Below are 22,060 nucleotides of genomic sequence, written 5' to 3' on the forward strand. Positions count from 1 at the left end.
GACCTTGTTCCTCTAGGGCCCCAAAGGAGGGCGAAAAACATGAAGTCAGCACTGGACTAGAGAGTGGTGGTTAGTTGTCCTAGAAAGAAGAAAGGATATGACCCTGATATTTAGGCCTAAAGGAAGAACCTGACTGGGAGGAGTCTGGAAAAGCGTTAGGCTAGAGCAGGGGTGGGGAACCTGCAGCCTCGAGGCCATATATGGCTCTCTAGTAGCCTTAAGTAGCCCTTTGCCTGAATCTAAACTTCACAGAACAAATCCTTTCATTCCCTTTGTGACTGGGCAAATCACTTCATCTCCCTGGGCCTCAGTTTCTTCAGCTGTAAAATGAGGGGAAATAGAACTGATGGACTCAGAGTTAAGAGTGAAACATATTTTCTTTGTTTTTCTTGCTTTTTTCTTCAGAACATAACTCATATGCAAATTCGTTTTGCATGTCTGTACACATTTTTATGCGTATACCATCACATACATATGTCATGGTTTTTATTTTTCTTGCCTTCTCAACGGTGGGGGGAGGGGGAGAGAAGAGGAAGAAAATTTGAAAATGAAAATAAAAGTGAATTTAAAAAATAAAAAAATTGAAAATAAGAGGGTAGGTGATAAACTAATATCAGAGTTTTAAAAATAAAGTACTAATGACAAACTCTAAAAAATGAGGTAATTGGTCTTTATTATTTCCGAGGACCCTTCTGGGTCTATGACCCTGTGATTTTAAGTTCTAGAGCTATGTAAAGTACATATACAGAGGTCTTGGTGGAAGGAGCAAAAGCTCCCAGGGCTATAGTCCATGGTAGAAGGGCTGAATTCCCCTAAAGAGTGGCAGTAGGACCCTATCTGGGAGCCTGCTTTGGGGGCTGGCCCCTACCCTATACACGTTACTCTTCCTGGCCCTGGATCAGTCCCTGGGTTTTTCATAGAAGGAAGGGTACCCACAGCTTCATCTGACATCTTACTTGCCAAAGGTTCTATTATCTGGTCATCCCATCATGTGTATCTGGACTATTGACTCTCAACAGCCCCTACGGGAGGTCAAAGATTATGCTGACTCCTGCCCCAAAGGCCTTTATCAGAAGAAGCCACCAGTCCTGGGGTTCTTGCCAGTCTGGGATCTGGATGACTACATCTCTAGGCCCTATGGGTACCCAAGGGCTAGGAAGTGAGTGTCTGGTACAGCCTTTGCTCAGCTTTTGTTTACATTTCTATTGTCTTCACAGTGGACCCACATACGGATCCTGTAGGAGACTTCCCCTGTGGCACTGATGCCTCAGCCCGACAGTGTGAGAATGGCTACGTCTGCCGAGAATACTGGCGTGGACCCAATTTTGGCATTACCAACTTTGACAACATCCTGTTTGCAATCCTGACTGTGTTCCAATGTATCACGATGGAGGGTTGGACAGATATCCTCTACAATGTAAGTCAGAGCTGTAACCCTGGGAGCTGGGCTGCAGAAGGGGAGACTGAGGCATTACAAAGCTAACATAGCCTGTGATTCTTCTAGCTCTATTTACAATTCAGTTCTCCGTTCTTTATGCCTCAAAACTGATGCTCCTCTAGTGATGGACCAGGGGTAAGGGCCTTTAGACACCATTAGTCTTTTCCAGTAGCCTGATTATACCCACCATAAAGGAAGAAAGAAATAATTTATTATGTGGTCTTTTGGCAAGGTAAGTGCTATGACAGGAAGATTATGGACACTCACTCATCCTCTATTCTTCCATCTCAGGGGAATAGGTTCAATCCATGCAGTCTATGTTGTGACAAGATGTCCAAAGACTTATCCATGGTTCTTACTTATCTGGGATTCATGATCCCAGAGTCCTGCCTCTGGGAGAAATGGACTTTATTGATGAGCCCTCCACTGTGGGAGGAAGTTAAGTGATAATCTCTCATCCCTGGTTCCTGGGCGAATAGGAAAGATTCCATTTCAGTATATTGGTCCAATGGTGCCACAATGATTTACAAGTATAAGCCTGTAGGATGATGAATGTTGACAGATTAAAGGTGTGCTTCCAGAGAGGTATGAAAAGAATGGAACTTCTGGAACATTAGATTGAACCAGATGACCTCTCTGTTCCCTTCCAACTCTTCAATTAAGAGGGAGGATTTAGGGGATTGCAGAGTTGGAGATTGCCAGGAAGGAATCTAGAAGTCATATGGCCAAGAATCTTCACTTTTCAGATGAGGAAACCAAAGAAATGATTTGTCTTAGGGCACACAACTAGTTAGTGGTAGAGCTTGGTGATGGACCTGGTTCTTCTGGTCCCTAGTCTGGTGTTCTTTCTACTACAGACTTTCACAGTCCTTAAGAGTTGAAAGAGACTTCAACAGCCATACCAGTAAATACCTGAAAGGAGTCCCAGTCATAACATACATGTCCATCTTTTGCTTGAAGAACTCCAAGGAGGGAAACTGGCCTCTTTCTGAGGCAACATACTCTACTTTTAGATAGCTCTAATTGTTAGGAAACTTTCTGTCTAATGTCAAGCTGAAATTTGCCCATTTTGTAATTCCCACCCATTACTCCCAGTACTTCCCTCTGGGACCAAACAGAACAAATGGAATCCCTCTTCTATATGATAGCCTTTCAAATACTTGAATATTTGCACAAAGTGTGATGTATTAGTTACCTATTGCTTTGGGTACCTGATGCACCATTGCCTATAGTGCTGGGGACCTGTTGTTTTATTGGGCACTATATGGAATATTGAGGAGAAATGGATCATGACCTGAGCTGGAAGGGACCTTAGAAATTATTTAGCCTAGTAGTCACATTTTATAGGGGGTGTCACATTAAGGCATATCCCCCCACCTGCTCCCAGCCAATCTTTTCTTCTCCAGTCTAAATATCCCAAGTTCCATGCTCCTTCTTTCCTCAGAATTGCCTGCTCCAAAGGGTGTGAAGGGGCCCAAAGCAGGAAAGGGGGATGGCCCTGAAAGTTCAGACCTCTTTCATGCCTTGTTCTCTTTAAATCACACTCCAGAGATCTTGGGACTGTCTCCCTTCACTTTCACTTTTCCCAGCTTTTCCCAGCTCTTGACACTCTGGATTCACCCAGGCTAAAAACCCTCACTGAGGATGAAAACCCTTCTTTCCTTTGGCTTATCTAAGATGGAGTACACTTTTAAAAAGACTGTCAACTAGAGGAAGTGAGTTAAAATAAACAACTTAGCAGAAAATTACCATTTGATACAGAAAGTAAGTGATGAGAGGGAGAGGAGATGAACTTGTCTTGTGGTAGTCATGGAAGGCTACCTAAAAGAGTTGAGGCATCAATATCAATCAGTCAATGTGGATTTATTATTCTTTTACTATGTGCCAGGTGCTACACATTAGGACTAGAAAGATCAAGGTGACTCAAGGGAAGTCCCTGCCCTCAAGGAGCTTATATTTTAATGGAGAAGACAATACATACATACATAATATAAATACATATGTGATATATACAAAGTGATTACAAGGTAATCTGCAGCAGGAGTGAACTAGCTTCTGGGGGAATCAAGTAAAGCTTTATGTATAATGTAGTGCATGAGCTGAGTACTAAAAAAATCCAAGGGTTACAAGAGCTGAAGGTGGAGTAATTTCAGGCATGGAGAACAGCAAATGCAAAGGCAAAGCAATGGGAAATGGAGTATTGTGTGTGCTTAACAGTTTGTATGGTGGTATGGCTATATCACAGAATGCAAAGAGGGGAGTAACATATAAGAAGACTGAAAATTTGAGAAGGGCTAGGTTGTGAAGAGATATAAGTGTCAAAAAGAGAAATTTCTATTTGATTCTAGAAGTATTTGGAAGCTACTGATGTTTTTCAGTTGGGGGGGGGTGACATGATCAAACTCTCATGTTAGGAAGATCACTTTGGCAGCTGTGTAGTAGGGAGACCAATGGAGGCTGTTTCAGTAGTCTAAGCAAGTAGCAATAAGAGCCTGAACTGGGGGGTGACTTTTATAGTAGAGGGAATAGGGCATAAGGGAGAGATATTGTGGAAATAGAAATGACAAGATATAGTAACAGGTTGGATATTTGGGGTGAGTGAAAGTGAGGAGTTGAAGTTTATGCTGAAGTTGGAAACCTGAGAAGGATGGAGGTGTCCTCAATAGAACTATGGAAATTTGGAAAACGGATGGATTTTGGGAAAAGAGAATGAGTTATCTTTTGGACATGTTGAGTTTGAGATGCCTGTGGGAAGTGGGAAGTGTCCAACAGGCAGATAGTGATGAAAAATGGGGGCTCAGGAGAGAGACTGGGGTTGGATATATGGATCTGAGAGTCACTGACAAAGATGATCACTGAAGCTATGGTAGCTAATAAGGTCACTGAAAGAAAGTAGAGAGAGAAAAGAGAAGAAGGCTGAGGACAGAGGCTTGGGCTACACCCACAGGGAGTGGTCATGGCATGGATGATGAATCAGAAAGGGAGACTGAGAAGGAACAGGCTAGAGGGTAGTGGTGAACCAGGAGAGAGCAATGTGGGAAAAACCCAGAGAGGAGAGACAATCCAGGAGAGGGAGGTCAATAGTGTCAGATGCTGCAGAGAGGTCAAGAAAGATGAGGCCTGAGAAATGGTCATTAGATTTGGCAATTAAGAAATCAATGATAATTTTGGTAAGAGCAGTTCCCATTGAGTGATAAGATCAGAGAGTGAGGGGAGGAAAAGTAGAGGCACTGAGTGCAGTTGGCTTTTTCAGTGATTTTGACTGAGAAAGGAAGGAAAGATATAAGATGACAGTAAGGTAGACTTACTCTAATGAGGTTTTTTTTTAAAGATGGGAGACAACTGTGCATGTTTGTGGGCAGCAGAGAAGGAACCAGTAAGTAATGAGAGAACAAAGATTAAAGAAACAGAAGGAATAATAATAGAGGGCAGTCTTTTGGAGGTGATGGGATGAGAAGAAAGGTCACCCCTTCATCAGAGACTAAAGGAGGAAATGGTGAGGAATGATGCCAAGGAGTTGTGAGGTAAAGGGAGAAGATGGAATTCTTTGTAAATAATATTTTTAGATGGTGTATGAATTGAGGATCTCAGTTGTGAGGAGGGAAAAGGGGTGCTAATGGAGGCTTGAGGAGAGACAAAGTTGTGAAAAGACATGGTGGAGAATGGAATAGAGAATAAATTAGGAAAAATCAAAATTTAATTCTTTGATTGCCTTGTTTTCATGAGGGTCATGATGGGATAAAGAAGCATAAATTTGTAGTGAATCCAAGTAGCTTTGGTTGTCAGAGTTATTGCAGCTCTGTTCAGTCATATATGAGTTGATTGATGGTAGGAATTATCCAGTCTTGGGCTTTGACAAACAGTGATCAGTAGTGGTACTAGAGAGCAAGGGATTTAAGAGCAAAGGATAGCATAGAGCAGACCTGGTTCATTAGCAGGTTGAGATTAGGAAGGGAGAAAATTATAGTCAGAACAGGGATAATGAAGATATGGAGAGGTAGAGAGATTAGAGGTTAGGTTAAGAACAAATAATTGGTTGGGGAGGAGTAGAGCATATGGAGAGATGGAATGATTGAGTCCATGAAAAGATAAAGAAATTTCAGAATTCCTGATCATGGGATTGGAGCACATGTGCATGATGGCAAGATCAAGGACATGTGGTGGGGTTAAGGAGAAGGTAATGGGACTTGGTCAGATTGAGGAATGTGGAGAGGACACTATGTTGAGTATTAGTATGATGGCAGGAATTGGGATGGAGAAGGATACTATAAACCAGGTTTTTAACTTATGAGAATGGAGTTGTTGGGGGTTGATAGATAATAACCACCAGAAACTAGTTTGGGTGATAAATTTGGATAGAGTGAACCTCAAAGGAGGAAAGATAGCAACCTCTAGCTAGAAGTAGCTGTGTAATGGTGGTAGAGGGAGAGTCCTAAAGTGGCAATGAGGTACAAGGAGTATTCTGACTCTGCCTTCAGAAGCAAGAGGTATGAAAGAGGATGAAGCCAGTATTGGAAAGGTACTCCTGGGAAGCAGTGTCATCTAGTAGAGCCAGGTCTTGGTGAGAGCCAGAAAGGTGAAAGGAAAATAAGAGCAATAAGTCTAAAATAAAGGAAAGTTTGCTAATTATAGACTGAGATTTCTATAGGGCAGAGTGGCAAGGGTGGGTAGATATGGAGATATTGAAGGACCAATGTCAAGGTCCTAGGGAATGAAAGAAAAGGCAGGAGGGGCTAGAGAAGGGGGTGGATGGTCCTCTTCTTTAGTCTGGGACTCAGTATCACCGAGATGGGGAGAGTAAGAACTTTTTAACCATTGGGAAATGAGACCAGACAGAATGTCAGGGGATGAGAGGAGTTCCTCTGATGAAGGTAGATGAGTAGGATGTTTTCCATCTGGTTTCACTTCATGGTTTCCATGTTTTGATGCCAACAGTAGCAACCCATTGGTGTGGGCCTTGGGAGGGGCACGTGCTCCCCCGATAGCAGGCATAGCAGCAGTCTGAGACAGGCAAGCCTAGTGGTGTGGGCATGAGTGGGTTCTTTATTTTTTTCTGGGATAACTGCTTCTGCTGCTTTCCAAGGAGCCTTCTCCAGGTCTCCCACCCTTTCTGCCTGGTCCTCCTCACTCCTTTTGGTTCTATCCTCCCCCATACCCCTACCCCTACCATATGCTTTCTCCTCTAGGGTCTCTTTAGAATGGGGCTCTGGGTGGGCTATTTATTACTGGAACCATCTCATCCTATTTTTAGTTCCCTTATTTTCAGCCATTCCTAGACTTTTCAAGATTAGTATCCGACGTACCAGTGCTTGAGCTCCTAAGAGACTTTCTCTCAGGAAACCTAGGGAATAATGATGCTTCCCCTCTACCCCCACCCCATCACTTACTGTCCCCTTCTGCTGACAGACTGTGCCAGAAATCTGTATAAAGGAGAGAGGAAGTAACTATGGTGCCAAGGTAATAGATACTTCCTCTGAGAATTCCTGCTGCCTTAGGATTGACATCATACTCACCTCAGACCTCTGATGTTAATGCGTCTCTCACAAAGGATGAGTCCAGAGTGGTTTGTGGGCCTTTCCAGGGCTACCTGGACAAGGAGTCTATGGCTGAGAAGGCATTAGAACCTACACTGCTTGAGAACCCTGACTGTTGGGCTGTGCCAAGGACATAGACTCGGCCTTGCAGAGAAATTCAGGTTTCTGCCTTGCTTTTCCCCAGAGCTCTGGGTAACTGATATCAGCCTATGGACCCTGTCAGAGACATATATTCCAGGCTACACCAAGAAGGAAGGGAAAGTTTTGACAGCCCTTTCCAGGAGACTGCATGGTAGCCCAGTGTTTCACATTTAATTCCCTGGGGGTATTGCATCCTCATCTGTCAGCAGGGAGAAACCCCTTCACCTATTGGTGATACTAGGAACCCACTGCCTAGTGCCCTAATAGTGTCCAGTAGGATGTAAGCACCTGATGTATGTTGGTACACAAATACAAGCTACTGGAGAGTTAGAGTCTGGTGGGTCTCTTTAGTGTGGGAGCTATGAGATGCAGTGGGCCAAACTAGTATCTGCACTAAGTCTGGTATCAAAGTGGTGGGCTGTTCTCAGGTTGCCTAAGAAGGGAGCAAACTCACCTAGGTCAGAACAGAACAGGTCAAAATTAGTAGTGGTGTACTACTAATTAGTAGATGAGGCCCGTGAATAGGTCCTAGCATTTCCTGCCTTCGTGAGAGAGGGAGAACTCAGGCTTTAAAAACAAATAAACGGTGTAAACTCTTTGATGGCAGGAATTATTTGATTTTTATCTCCTCATACACAGTGTTGATCACAGTGCCTGACAAATGGTGATTAATAAATGCTTGGTGAATTGTATTTTCATATGCTACTCAGACCTGTCTGCTCTTCTATGTAGCAACCTCTCCACTTCTTAGCGCCCTCCCTCTCTCCACCATTCTTTTCATCTGGGACTAGGTTTTGTTTTATTTTTTTGCTATAGGAGCAGTGCTTAATAGTTAGGGGAGGAGGAGGGGAGACCAGGCACCTATATTCTCTTTATGAATGCACAGCTAAGGGGTTCTAGCTCTGTGGGTAAGGGAGAAAAATCACAGAGCCCCAGCGACTCCTCCCTGCTCCTTTGGGATCTGGAGCAATTCCTGGGCCTTCCTAGATCTGCCAGTTCCTTTTCACAAAATAGCCACTGATTCATAGACCTTTTATTGGGAGATTTTTGGGGTTGATTAGGTTAAGTCTTAGGAAGCACTGAGGGAGAAAAGGAAAGAAAGAAAGAAGGAAGGAAGGAGCTATGCAATATGCCTCTGAGGCAGAGACTGTGGGGGTGTAGGGAAATGGGGTATCCTCACAAAATAGGTATAATGTGTTTAACTATTGTTTCTTATATGAAGAAGTGGCATTTACTGTAAAAATCTCATAGCTGGGTATAGAGATGTGTCCTATTCTAACTGCTCCCCAGAGTTCACCCTCATGGGCCTGACTGGTCAAGGTAGGGCTTTGGGGTTGTGTGGGTGGTGCAGCAGGAGGGAGGATCTTGGAGGAGAGCCCAAGTGGGCACTGTTCAATCCCTCACATCATCCACCTGGCTCTGCACTCACACCCTCAAGGGTTTTGCTAAGCTCAGCTGCACAAGCAAACAGCCTAATTGGGGAGTTATCTTGCCTGAAGGACTGTGATGCATTAGGTGCCAATGCATTTGACACCTGTTTCAATGGGAGCCTGTTGCATGGGACACCTGTTGCATTGTGAACTATATGGAGTACTATAGGTCAAATGGTTCGTGCAGTTTTAGAATCATTGGGTTTATAGCTAGAGGAGGAAACTGAGGCTCCAAGAGGTGATGCTTTGCTCCACATAACACAAGCAGTAAGTGATAGTGTGTGGTCAAAGCCAAGTGTTGTTATATATTGACCCTTTAAATCTACCCATCTGCCAATGACATTTTGAACCTGTCCCAGGAAAAGGGTGATCCTTGCTCTGAATGCTATATCCAGTCTTTGCTGGGGTTAGCCACTTTAAGGGCCTTGAAGTCGCTTCCCCTGGAGAGACAGCTATGAAGTATTAAGCCCAAATCAGATGCTGGGCAGGTCTAATTTAGAGATCGTGTCTTTCATGTGGAATGATCTAATGACAGGATCTGGCGAGAAAAAGGCATCACGTGCCTGGTGGAGGGAACAGAGACAGTCGGGGACAAAGGCGGTAATGAGGATCTTGGCTGTCCTTTCCCTGCAGCCACCAAAGGAACCAATTTCCACAAAGAAACTTTAACAAAAGGCAGCCCCTAAAAATAGCCAGTGAAGTCTGTGATGGCCCCACCCCCAGCATGGTGCTTCATAAGCAGGTCCTGAGCACATCCCTGCCTTAAGTCCCCAAGCCCTGCAGCTCCCAAACACCATAAGGCCCCAGGAAGTGTGTGTTTGTGTAGGGGGGGAGTGGATGGGGAGAGGTCAGCTCTGAGCTTTGGAATGAACCAGGTACCTGGGCCATGATCAGAAGCCCAGACCAGGCTAGGCTGGGCTAGGGCAAAGTGGTGACCCTGTTCCTGAGGGAGAAGTTGAAACCAGAATCTGACAGTAACTAGCCTAACTAGGGAGAAGAGATAGTTTTGAGTTTGACAGTTTAGGGACCAGTGTCAATACGTCATCTTCATGACTTCAAATCTGTCCTCAGACACTTCCTAGCTGTGTGACCCTGGGCAAGTCACTTAATCCTGTTTGCCTCAGTTTCCTCATCTGTAAAATGAGCTGGAGAAGGAAATGGAAAACTACTCTAGTATCTCTGCCAAGAAAACACCAAATGGGGTCATGGAGAGTTGTAAATGACTGAAACAACTGAACAACAAGGCCCATATAACAACCAAACCACTGAGCTGACCAGAGAAGTGCCATCTGCCCTCTGCCTTTGTATTAAGTAGCCTTCCCATCCCCATCTTCTTTCAATGTCTTCCAGCCCTTCACTGTCCAGCTCAGGTCCTGATTGTCTAAGCTCACAAAGAGACAAACTGAAATGAAAGTTTTGCATTGGGTCCTGGGAGACTGCCTCAGAGGGCTTTGTGCAAGGAATTGGCAGGCAGGGCCTGCCTGGGAGGAGCTGTCCAAGGTCCTTACTTCCTCTACCTTCAAGCGGTAGCTGGGACACGTTGTTGGTCTATCCCCAGGCAGTCATTTGCAATGTAGACAAGAATTTTTTCATCATTCTTTCCTCTGGCATGAGGCACAGAAATGGGGTAAATAGTTGGTTCCCCTTGGAGATGAGGAGATCTAGGATAAGAGACGGAGTAGAAGGGGAAGTATAGGAATGAGGTGAGTGATATTTCTTACTGTGGGTGTAGAGCTGAGGTGTAGAAATGCTGGAAACCACCTGTCCTGCCCTGGGTGATCTTGACCTGTCTGTCCAATTCTGAGTACAGAGAATGGCAGAGGAGAGCAGAGGAGGGGAGGCATGAGAGCAAGGTAAGCCATCTGTTTGGCCCTACCACAGAAGGACTTCTAGAGTACAGGTTCTTGACTCGGGGTCTGTGAACTTTTTTTTTTTAATATTCTGATAATTGTATTTCAGTATAATTGACTTGTCTTGTAAGCTGATGTATTTTATTTTATGCACTTAAAACCATTATTCTGAGAAGGGGTCCATAAGCTTCACCATGACACACAAAAAGGTTAAGAACCCCCTTCTCTGGAGGGTGTGTGTGTGTGTGTGTGTGTGTGTGTGTGTGTGTGTAATAGTTGGGCAAGAGTGTCTAGTGCCTATTCCATCTCCAATTTCTTATTCCTTTCCTGTTACTTCTAGACTAATGATGCAGCAGGAAATACCTGGAACTGGCTTTATTTCATCCCTCTCATCATCATTGGATCTTTCTTCATGCTCAACCTGGTTCTGGGAGTGCTCTCAGGGTAAGATGGGAAACTGTTACCTCATGTCCCAAGATGCTCTCTGGGTAAGATGGGACCATGTAAGGTCAGGAAGTTGGGGGCTCAGGGGAGACTTGGAATCAGGCAGGATACACAAATGTCACATTAGTGCCTGAGATTCTATACCAGCTCTATGATTTGCAAAGTGCCTGAGACTTCTAAAAGCTTTTAAATCTGACAGCCTTGAAGGGAGGATAGGGTTCCCCAGACCCTCCTTAACTCCTTCCTCCCCAAGCTGAGCCCGGAAGGAAGCCTGGAAAGAGGGCAACCAAAGGCCCTAGAGTGGCCCAGATTCTCATCCCTGGAGGCCCCTGTGCTGTTCATTCAGGCGCTGCAGGGCTCATGTCATACATTAATATTTAATATGAATTAATATTTAATGGCTTGCACCGGGAACTGTGATTTCACAGTCTCAGTGGAGACTAGGCCCATGAAGTAAGAACTTTTAGCTCCCTCCTCTGCCCTCCCTTATCCTTTTCCCCTTTTCTTTCCCCTCCTCTTTCCCTTGGCTTTGAACACTGTTTCTTGACTCCATCCTTGGATACTTCTATCTCCCAGAGTCCCGATCTTCCCCCAGCTCTTCCCCTCTGTTTCCCAGAACCATGGCCCCCCCCCCCCCCAGCTGTTCCTCCCTCTATTCCAGATTCATATACTCCTTCATTATTCCACTCTGTCTTCCAGATTTGTGATTCTCTGTCCCTGGCCCCACCCCTCCTCCAGATGCTTAGGGTAGGGATGAAGTTGAGGGTAAGGGGGATAGTGAATGATGAAATCAGACCAAGTTCTCCAGATGCTGACCTGGAAAGGACTGGTCCAACCATCAGAGCCCTAGTGACAGACACCCCCCTCTTCCCTCCTTGACCCCTAACCAACCAAGCCCTGGAGGCTGGACCTATTTACAAGTTCCCACCCTGGGTCCTCCTGAGAGATTGGGCACACAGCCTACTTTTGTAATCCGTGTAATCAGACCACTCCCAAGTCTCCACCCTGTGCTGTGTAGATGGGGGCTTAGAGAATGACAGGAGGCAGACACAGTGCCCAGTTTCATCCGCATGGAGTATGTTTTCACTGCCCTTATGGCTTTGCTGACCATTCAGATTTTGTGATAGCTCTGATGGTGCCTGGGCAGACAAATAGAAATGAGATTGCAGGAGTATTTAGTGTTTAAAGCCCAGAAGGATGGAGACACTGACTATAGTAATTCTGAATTCTTCGGGCCATTCCCTAGTTGCAGTGATTTGGGAGTATTTCTGGGATTATAATCTATCCCTAGGAAGATTGCCTTCCCTGGGGGAACCTGAATTAGGGAGGTTTGGGGATGATCCCTGAGCATTCTCTCCCTGAGGTAACTTACCTGAGGTCAAATAGGTAGTAATAAGTGGTAGATTCAGAATTCAGACTCAGATTTTTAAACTCTAAACCCAATTGTCTTTCCACTGCCCCAGTGCTTTATAGCCAGTTCCCCTGTGCACTAGGAGGCCCCACTTCCACCTCCTTAATAGATCAGCTCTCTCTGAGGAGGGCCTAGAAGCAGGGGTGGGGAACCTGTGGCCTCGAGATCACACGTGGCCCTCTAGCTCCTGAAGTACAGTCTTTTGACTGAATTCAAACTTCACAGAACAAATTCTCTTAATGAAAGGATTTGTTCTGTAAAATTTGTACTCAGTCAAAAGGCCACACCCAAAGACCTAGAAGGCTTTGAGGCTGTAGCTTCCCCACCCCTGGCCCAGAGTGTGCAGAATTAGGGCAAACAGTTGGTAAGATTAACTGTCTAAAACCTTGTTATCCTGAAGGAGAAACTGAGTCTTGGACCAGGGCCAGGATTTGCCTCAGGTCTCCTAGAGAGATTGAGGAAGACAGTTATGGAGCACTTTGTCCAGGGGCTCTTGCCTCAGCCTCTGCCCACAGATCCACAGTTGCTGTGCACGTCTGTAGGGTGGTCACTCTTTCTATCCATCCCCCATGCAGATGTGTCCGAGCTATGCCTGGAAGTTCCTCTCAGAGGACAGATTAGAGATAGACCCTAGAAGGCCACTACAGGAATACATACTTGTAAGCTGATGAACTATGATTATCTCAGGAGCAGGAGCAACCTGGGCCTCCTGCAGTCTGAGGCCAACATAAAGGGTCCACAGCAGGGGCCCTCATACCCGGTGCTTGCAGGAGGCCCGGTGCTTTGATGCCTGGGCTTCAAAGTTCAGGGAAGGATCAGGCTTTGAACTGATATAGCATCTTTCTTTCCTCCCAGGGCCCCACAGACATTTTCTCATTAATCCTTGGGGTTTCCAGGCAAAAGTGGAAGGAGGCAGTTATGGTTAAGTACATTTCACAGGTGGAGAAACTGAGGCCCTCAAGGTGGAGATGACTCACTCATTGTGGAGTCAGAGGTATAACTAAGCTCACTGATTCCTTTGCCTGGCTCCTGAGTCTAGTGCCAGGTTGTGGGCAACTGAGTCTTCAAGTAGAATTTTAAGATGGCAAACTCTGTGCTCCTCGACTCAGCTCTATAGTCAGTGAACACAGTTGTATTGAATGCTTGTGATGTGCCAAGCACTGTGCTAAAAGCTGGGAAAACAAATATAGAGACCATCCTTGCCCTGAAGGAGCTTACATTCTAATGAGGGAAGGAAACATATGTTGATCAGGTCAGGGGACCATGTGGGGAGATGCCATAGAAGGTCTGGAGTGCAGCCTGAAGAAGAATGAGACATGGACAGCCTATGCTCCCTCTTTAAATGGAGGTTCTGGGAAGAGCATTCAATCAGAGGGAGAGGTTCCAGGGGTGGACAGTACGTCCACTGTGTGAATTCTGGGGGTTGAGGGAGCTTCCAGGAGGAAGAGATTTCTAGGGCATTCCAAAGGAAGTCTGGGGTAACCTGGAGAAGATAACTATAGATGGCTGCCGCTGCCTCACCTCAGAGTGATTGCTGCCATCCTTGGGGAAGACATCGAAGGGGCAGAATCACATAATATAGACCTTGAGATTCTTGTTTAAAAAGACTGAGGGGGAGGTAGCTTTACTGGCCTCCTCTTTTCCCCTTAGGGGATATGGGCTCAGGTGAGAAATAGCAAATGCCAGTGAACATGTGGGATGGGGAAGATCCCCAGAGAGCAAATTAGAGGTCTAATTGGATCAGATATATAGTGCTCAGGACTGTGGCCCCATAGATTGGAGATCAGAGCGTGGCTGACCTCTGACCTCTGGAACCAAGAAAGGCAGCAGGGAGTAGTGGATAGAGATTTGGGCTTGGAATCAGAAAAGTCTGGGTTCAAAACCTGCCTCAGGCACTAGCTATGTGATCCCGGGCAAATAGCTTAACTTCTTTCTGCCTCAGTTTCCTCATGTTAGAAGCAGGTGGCTTCTAAGGAGACTTCTTCCACTCTAGGTCTATAACTATGATTCTTCACTGTGGTAAAGTATAAATGTGACTAAGGTAAAGGTCAGGTTTGGGGTTCTGTGGCCAGTGTTTAGGAATTGGTCTGTGTCAAGATCTGGGCTAAGTGTGTGACTTGGGTATGTGATAGGGCTTACTATTTAGAACATGGTCAGGATGTAGGGAGCTAGTCTGTGGCTAGCAATAATAGTCATTCTGGCCTGGGTGATTTCTTTACTCTAGAGCTAAGGTCAAGAATCTATCTGGTTCTGAGGTCAGGGGTCAGCATATGTCTATGACACCTCTGTTCCCAAGGGTCACATCTTCCCCCCACCCCCACTACCTCCTACACCTTTATTGTGTGGAACGTCCAAGGGATGCTATATGAATCCTAAGCCCTCTTTTGCCCTGGGATTCAGAAGGTTGGGTAGCGTCAGATATGGAACTTTCTTTTCTGGTTCTGGTTGGAGGGAGGCAGCTTTTCCTGCCCAGAGAGACTAATCAGGCAGACTTCAGCAGCCTGGACATGACCTGGGGATCTTAGTCCATTCCTGCCCCAAAGCCAGAAGATCAAGCAGCCTTTCTTCTCCCCAGGACAGTGTGAGAGTCCTGAACACCAGAGCCAGGGCCTTTGAGCTGCTGATGGTAGGAGGTGGAGAGAAGTCTCTGTTCCTTCCTTTACAGTCCCTTAAGCCCTGTTTTTATCTGGGCCTCAAAGGTCCTCCTGTGTAAGTGGGGAGTATAGTAACTTCAAAGGAAATCAGCCCTGGAGCCTTTGAAATCCTGTCATTCCTGCTCATCTCCCCACAACACCAAGCACCCCGAACACCTGCCTGCTCTGTGGCTGTCTTGCCTTTTTGATATTTCCCTGTGGCATTTTTGTTCACATATCTCTCTCTGTGTCTCTCATATCTTTCTTATTTCACATATCCCTTTTCTTCTATCTCTCTTAATTCCTGGCTCTCTCTTAGGGCTCTGTAATAGCAAAAGAACTGAAGGATAGCAAAGAAACCAGCAGGCTGAGTGGTATTGTGGAAAGAACATTGGCTCTGGGTTCAATTCCTCCTGTGATGCTTAGTATCTTTGTGACCTTGGGCAAATCATTGAACCTCCCTGAGCCTCAGTTTCCTCATTTGTAAAGTGAGGAGGTTAGACTAGATGGTCTCTGAAGTTCCTTTGAGGTCTGAATCCATGACTTTACTGCCACACAATACTCTATCCTTTGTAACCTCCTACCTCTCGGGGAGGAGGGGGGAGGTATGTTCCATTATTGATTCTCTAAAAACTTCAGGGTGATTTTCACCCAATTGGGCTCTCCTAGATAGAGCATTTCCTTGCCACTTGGGGAAATAAATCCATGAGGATGTGTGGAAATTCTGTAACTATCCTTGCCTCTAAACTTTGGGAAGATAGAGAAGGGTAGAGGAAGCATGGCCTCCTGCCTCCAGGCAAGTCCCAGTCTAGATAGGGAGATTTGATTCACTGACTTGGAGAGTGAGCCTTCTGTAATGGTCAGAACCTGGACTAAGGAGAAGGGAGTTCAGATCCCTGCTCAGACCTGGTAAGTGGGTGACCATGTAATATGTGGTCAATCCTTTTGCCTCCCATGTGTAAAATGGTCATAATGCTTGTTCTACCTCCTACACAGGTTTGTCATGAGGAAATCTACACTTTTTAAATCTGAACGTGGTCTAGGGATGTCAGTGATTCTCTATGATGATTATTAGTCCTGGGGAGCTATGAGGTTCTGAAGACCCAGCCAGCTTGGTTTAACCACTGCCCTTCCCTTGATCTAACCCCCAGGGAATTTGCCAAAGAGAGAGAGAGGGTAGAAAACCGCCGGGCCTTTCTGAAACTCCGCCGGCAGCAACAGATTGAACGGGAGCTTAATGGTTACTTGGAGTGGATCTTCAAGGCTGGTAAGATACTCACTCTCTGGCACCAGGTCAAGGAACTGCCATCTTGGCCTGTGGTAGGATGTCAAAGGAGGGTCAGGTATGGGCTTGTCTCATGGGGACCGCAAGGTTTGCTCCTGGTTCAGTGTTTCTGTCTCCCTTTCCAGAGGAGGTCATGTTGGCAGAAGAGGACAAGAATGCAGATGAGAAGTCCCCTTTGGATGGTAGGTGACTTTCTTGTTTGCTCTCTGCCCCACGCAACCCCTGGGGTGTTTGCTTCCACAATCTCTCAGGGGTTGGGCCCATAGCCATACTTGTCTCTCTGCCTGCCTCTCCCCACCCCCACTCCTACCCCACCATAGAGACCTCTGTGTAAGTGGCATTCTTTTCCTTCTCCTTGCCTCCTCATAAGATTCATCATCACAGATTGCTAGAGTTGGAAGGTTCTTAGAGATTATCTTATCTAATACCCTCCTGTTATACATGGGAAAATTGGGTCTGAAAGGGGTCAAGTGACTGACTCAAAGGCACAGTACTAATAGTGGAAGGACCATGATTTAAACTGACCTGGAATGTACTCACATTGATGTGAAGGGAAAAGCATATAAGGTGGTAGGAAAAGAAGTTGGAGGATGTGCCCTGGGTACAAATTTTGGCCCTCAGTCTTGGCCTATGTGATTGCATTTCTAACCCAGTCTAAGGAAAGGAGAGAGAAGAAAGAAGGCCAATAGGAAAGTTGACTGTCACATAGTAGGCACTTTATTAATGCCTATTGACTGACTTAATGGAAACTAGGGGCCTGGGATGTTCCCCGGCTGTGCTGCTCCCGGGGCCTGTTTTTCTCCTTTATCTCTGTTTTGTTTAAAGCAGTGCTGAAGAGAGCAGCCACCAAGAAGAGTAAAAATGACCTGATCCATGCAGAAGAAGGGGACGATCGCTTCGCAGACCTCTGCTCTGTTGGTGAGTCCAGCATCCTCCATGCCTATGGTATGGTGGTCAGATGAGGGCCTGTGGAGATAGCTGCAGCCTACAGCTAGGCTCTGCAGGGTTTGGGCTGGCTGCAGTTTGCGTTTACTTAACTTTGAGGAGTTTCTATAAGGCTTGTATCAAGACACCCATTGGGGTGGGCTTTCTGAAAGCTCATCTTTGCATCATTGCCTGAGTTTAAAACAAAGTTTCCAGGAGGATCCTGTTTGCCCACTCAGGGGGCAGCCTAGGGCTCCATTAGGGATATGGACAGTTAGCAGATAACTGGTAAGTCTAAGTACCATAAGGGCTGATCCTTTCATTGGTCTGCAAGGATAGCTTCCAGGGACAATTCATTTCTTCCTAATCATCTGTCCTGCAGTTCAGATGAACTCTGTAAAAATTATCTGAGGCACAAATGGGGCTGATGACACCACTGGCTATGCCCCAGATTCCCTTCCTGAGAGTTTCCCTTTTTCCTAATAGGCTACTTCTTCCTTCCTTAAACAAACATGTATTAAGTACCTACTGTGTACAGAGTACTATGTTTTGGAGCTATGAGAAGTATAAGGTTTAGGTAAGACATGGTGTCCTGTAGTCCAGTAGGGAGAATTGATAGATAGAATAATTAAGTTAATAACTAATTTTTATTAATTAATTTTATTAATAATTAGAGTACCTAACATTATATGATGAGTGAAAAAGAGAGAGACCAAAATCTTCTGTGATATCATTTCTATGTGGGAGGTCACAGAGAGTCTGGAAGAGTTGTCACTTGAGCTGGCCTTTAAAGGATAGGTTAGAATTCAACAGGCAAGGTCATGGAGGAGGGGCATCCATGGCATGGGAAGCAGTGTGAGCAAAGGGACACAGGCAGAAGGATGATGGCATTTCAGGGGACAGTTTGGCCAGAACAGAGAATATATGGAGGGGAGTGATATGAGGGAAGGCTGGAAGGGTAGGGTGGTTTCTGATTGTGTTGGGCTCTGAATGCCAACTTTACAAACCAAGATGAAGCCTTTGCTACTATATTCAAGGTGCTGTGCTAGACTTTGGGAGATTTGGTGACAAAAATGAGGCTGTCCTTGACTTCAAGCAGTTTATATTTAATGGGATAGGGCAGTGTTTACACTGTACGTAGACAAATACTAGTTAATTTAAGGTGAGAGAGAGAGAGAGAGAGAGAGAGAGAGAGAGAGGGAGGGAGGGAGGGAGGGAGGGAGGGAGGGAGGGAGAGGGAGAGAAAGAAAAAAGGAGGAAAGAAGGGAGGGAGGGAAGGAGAGAAAGAGAGAGAGAACAAGAGGGAAAGCTCTAGGTGGCACAGTGGATGGAGTACCGGGAGCTCTGTGACCCTGGAAAAATCACATAACCCTGTTTGCCTCAGTTTTCTCATCTTTAAAATGAGCTGGAGAAGGAAATGGAAAACTACTTCTGTATCTTTGCCAAAAAAATTCCAAATGGGGTCACAAAGAGTCAGACATGACTGAAAAAGGACAGAACCACAAGAGACTAGAGAATTTCTGAGAACAATAAGAGACTAGAGAATTTCTGAGCTCATCACAAAAGTTGGAATATCCCCTAAGGAGCTAAGTTTCCAAATGTGGTTTCAATCCTATGTGGGCCATAGCCTTGAGCCAGGCCTTACCCATGGGGAAAGCATTGGCTTTTTTTTAATCTCCTGCTCCAAGAAGACTCCAGGCCTGCCCTTTTTACAAGACTACCACAAACCCTGGGGATAGGCCAAGAAGGAAGATGCCCCTGCCAGTGCTCAGAACTGACTCCTTTTTTCTTTTTAAAGATGGTACATTTTACCATGCTTTAGGCAGCTTCTGTAGCATTTTACCATGCTTGAGGCAGCTTCTGTAGCATTAGATCTTGAAAGCAGGGCTTAAAACACCAAGAAGCAAAATAGTGTAGAGGATGATCAGGCTTCAAAGCCTGCCACAGATACTTATTACCGATGTGACCCTGGGCAAGTCACTTTAACTTCTCTGAGACTCAATTTCCCCATCTGTAAAATGAAGTTGTGGGCCTTGAGAGGTCCCTAAAGTTCCTACCAATTCTAGAATCCTATGCCATTTCAAACCTGCCCTGGCCCAGTTGCCAGACCTGACTCATGCTTCTGATCATACAATTTTATGATCTCACCAATACTTTACATATTAATATTATGTACATAGTTTCCACTAATAGCAGGGAAGGGTCATTTCATCACAGATTGCTAATAGGTGGGCAGGGTTGCCTTGGTTACTTCCTTATACAAACAATTTGACTTTCCATTAGGTGTGGCTAACCAAGGCAAAGATTAGAGCACCTGTTCACTCAGTTTATTCTTTTTCTATAAAAGCATAAGTCTTTGTAAGAACAGCTAAACACAATTTTTTTAGTATGTGCATAAGCATTAAGTAATTCTGGTTAAATCAATTATAATTTGGAACAAGGTTTAAATCATTGGAAACACCTAAGTCAAATAGGTGCCTATCCCTTTAATCGTTAACTGTCATCAATCACTGCTTAATTCAATCCTAGTTTTGATCCCAGACTTTTGTAGGACAAATCTTTAACTCCCTGATCTTTAACACCCTTGATCTTAATACTTTTAGTGGAAGGCTTTTCTAAGGGAGACACCCATCTCTGGTTCTAGTGCCTATAATTTAGGGCTTCAAGGCAGCTTAGTGCCAAAAGGCCAGATAGGATTTTATTTTATTATAGACTTAAATTCCCTTCACTGATGCATCCAATTCCTGTTTCTAGCCATCTGAGGGGAGGCCCCCAGCTGTTCTTTCAAGTTTCCTGTTCTCAGTTTCTGTTTCTTTTTCCTGGTGGCCAAGCATAAAGAGAGAAAAACAGTGTGATGCCACTGCTGTGTGTGAAAGCCTCTAATTGTCTGTCTTTATTTGATCGGAATGGAGTAATTTTCCGTCTTCTTCTGACTAGGATGCTCCAATTCCCCAACTTCCTCTCAGCACTAAATTTGCATGTGGTACATAACTTTGCTCTTTAAACACTAAACCAGCAGCCATTCTACAACTTAGCCTGGGAATTTCTGACTTGAGCCACAAAGCTTCTCCTGGCTTAGTGACAGCATTTTCTGGCACAATCTAAGGTGCTGAGGAGAGGGGAAGAAAGGCATTTATGCAGAGGACCAGCTCCTGAAAAGACATGGAAGCAAGACAGGAAGGAGTAAATTGTGCACAGGCACCAGGCAGCACTTAGCTGGTTAAATATCAGATAAGAAGTCTGGACTTTATCCTGTAGGTGGTAGAGCACCATGTTGCATGTTGGGTTATAAGAGTGACACAGTCTGAGCTGGACTTTAGGAAAATTATTCTGGCAGTCTGGACTTATAGGGAAGGAGAGAAGCTGTTATGCTAATCCAGGTGAAAAGTGAGGATGAAGAAACTAGAGTAGGGGACTGTAGGAATGGAAAGCTGAAGATGAGGGGACTACTTGAACCTCAGATAGCAAGCACTCAGGTATATCAGTATGTTGAACTAGTGAAACGTATGTGGGTTCAGATGGATGTTCATGGGCAACTATGCATATTCATGTGAGTTGAAATGTACATCTGTTAAGTCTAAACTCCTGGAATGTAAGAACTGAAGGGACCTTAGAACACAGAAGATGAGAACTGAAAGAGATCTTAGAACATAGCCTGTCATAGCTGTGAGAAGCCTTAGAACATAGCCTGTCACAGCTTCAAGAGACCTTAGAACATAACCCATCAGGGCTGGTTGTTGTTCAGTCATTCCATTGTGTCTGACTCTCCTTGACCTCGTGGACCACAGCACACCAGTCCCTTCTATCCTCCACCATTACTTGAAGTCTAAGTTCATGTTCATTGTTTCCATGACACTATGCATCCATCTCATCCTCTGCTATCCCTTTTCCTTTTGCTTTCAGTCTTTCCCAACATTAGGATCTGTTCCAAAGAGTGTCAAACCTGGAGACAGAAAGATTCATCTTTCTGAGTTTGGATCTGGCCTCAGACACTTACTAGCTCTGTGACCCTATACAAGTCTCTTAACCCTGTTTGCCTCAGTTTCCTCATTTGTAAAATGATCTGAAGGAGGAAATGGCAAACCACTCCAGGATCTTTGTCAAGAAAACCCCAAATGGGATCAGGAAGAGTCAGAGCTGAAAGAGACCTTAGAACATCAGGTTTCATACCTGCAAGGGATCATAGAACTATCAGAGATAGAAGAGATCTTAGAATATAATCTGTCAAAGCTGGAAAAGGGAATAGAATGAGGTAGCAGAGTAGGGGTAGGTAATGGTGGGCTGAGCAGGCATGCTGACTGTGCCTTGGCTTCCTCTGTGTCCAGGTTCTCCATTTGCTCGAGCTAGTCTGAAGAGCGGGAAGACTGACAGCTCCTCCTATTTCCGGAGGAAAGAGAAGATGTTTCGCTTTTTCATCCGCCGCATGGTGAAAGCCCAGACCTTCTACTGGATAGTCCTCTGTGTTGTGGCGTTGAATACACTGTGTGTAGCCATGGTGCACTATCACCAGCCCCAGAGGCTCACCAATGCTCTGTGTATGTATGCAGACTATGCTCACCTCTTCCTCTCCTTCTTCCTTTCCCCACCCCCTTTTCCTACAAGTGTCACCTACCTGTCACTCCTCCATCCCTTTCTTTCCTTCTTCCTCCTCACTTTCTCTTTTTTTGAGTTCCTTCTGGTCTAAACTTTAATTGTCAGAATTAAGGTGGCCTGACTGGGGAGAACAGTGTGGGGCTCCAATTGGAAGGGGGACATGTCCCCCCAACCTAAAATCCTGTGTGCTTCAGCCTACTCTTGAGACCCTAGACCAAAGTAGGATCAGGAAGCCAGCATTAGTGGCAGGTAATTTCCAGGCCAAGAAGCTAGAACTGCTACTGCCCTTTGGGCACATCTCCTAGCTGACCTCTGGGTTCTTTTAGGGCACGGGGAAGATGGAACTAGGTTGGAACTAGACCCCAGACTTTTTCCCA

At 45.2% G+C, this 22,060-nt stretch overlaps 1 protein-coding gene across 3 annotated transcripts in view; it reads left to right on the forward strand.

The window, feature by feature from the left end:
- The window catches only part of CACNA1B (calcium voltage-gated channel subunit alpha1 B), a 254,918-nt gene that overhangs the window by 72,769 nt on the left and 160,089 nt on the right, over positions 1-22,060 (forward strand). For 2 of the 3 annotated variants that reach the window (XM_072633213.1, XM_072633212.1), the window contains 6 exons: positions 1,218-1,417; positions 10,734-10,837; positions 16,033-16,148; positions 16,292-16,348; positions 16,995-17,084; positions 21,416-21,625. In XM_072633213.1, the coding sequence (XP_072489314.1) occupies positions 1,218-1,417; positions 10,734-10,837; positions 16,033-16,148; positions 16,292-16,348; positions 16,995-17,084; positions 21,416-21,625 (777 nt within the window). Of the gene's footprint in view, positions 1-1,217; positions 1,418-10,733; positions 10,838-16,032; positions 16,149-16,291; positions 16,349-16,991; positions 17,085-21,415; positions 21,626-22,060 lie in introns of all 3 variants that reach the window. The other variant, XM_072633211.1, reaches the window with a different exon arrangement.

The sequence above is a fragment of the Notamacropus eugenii genome, chromosome 1 (assembly GCF_028372415.1).
Source record: "Notamacropus eugenii isolate mMacEug1 chromosome 1, mMacEug1.pri_v2, whole genome shotgun sequence".
In the NCBI taxonomy this organism is placed as follows: Eukaryota; Metazoa; Chordata; class Mammalia; order Diprotodontia; family Macropodidae; genus Notamacropus; species Notamacropus eugenii.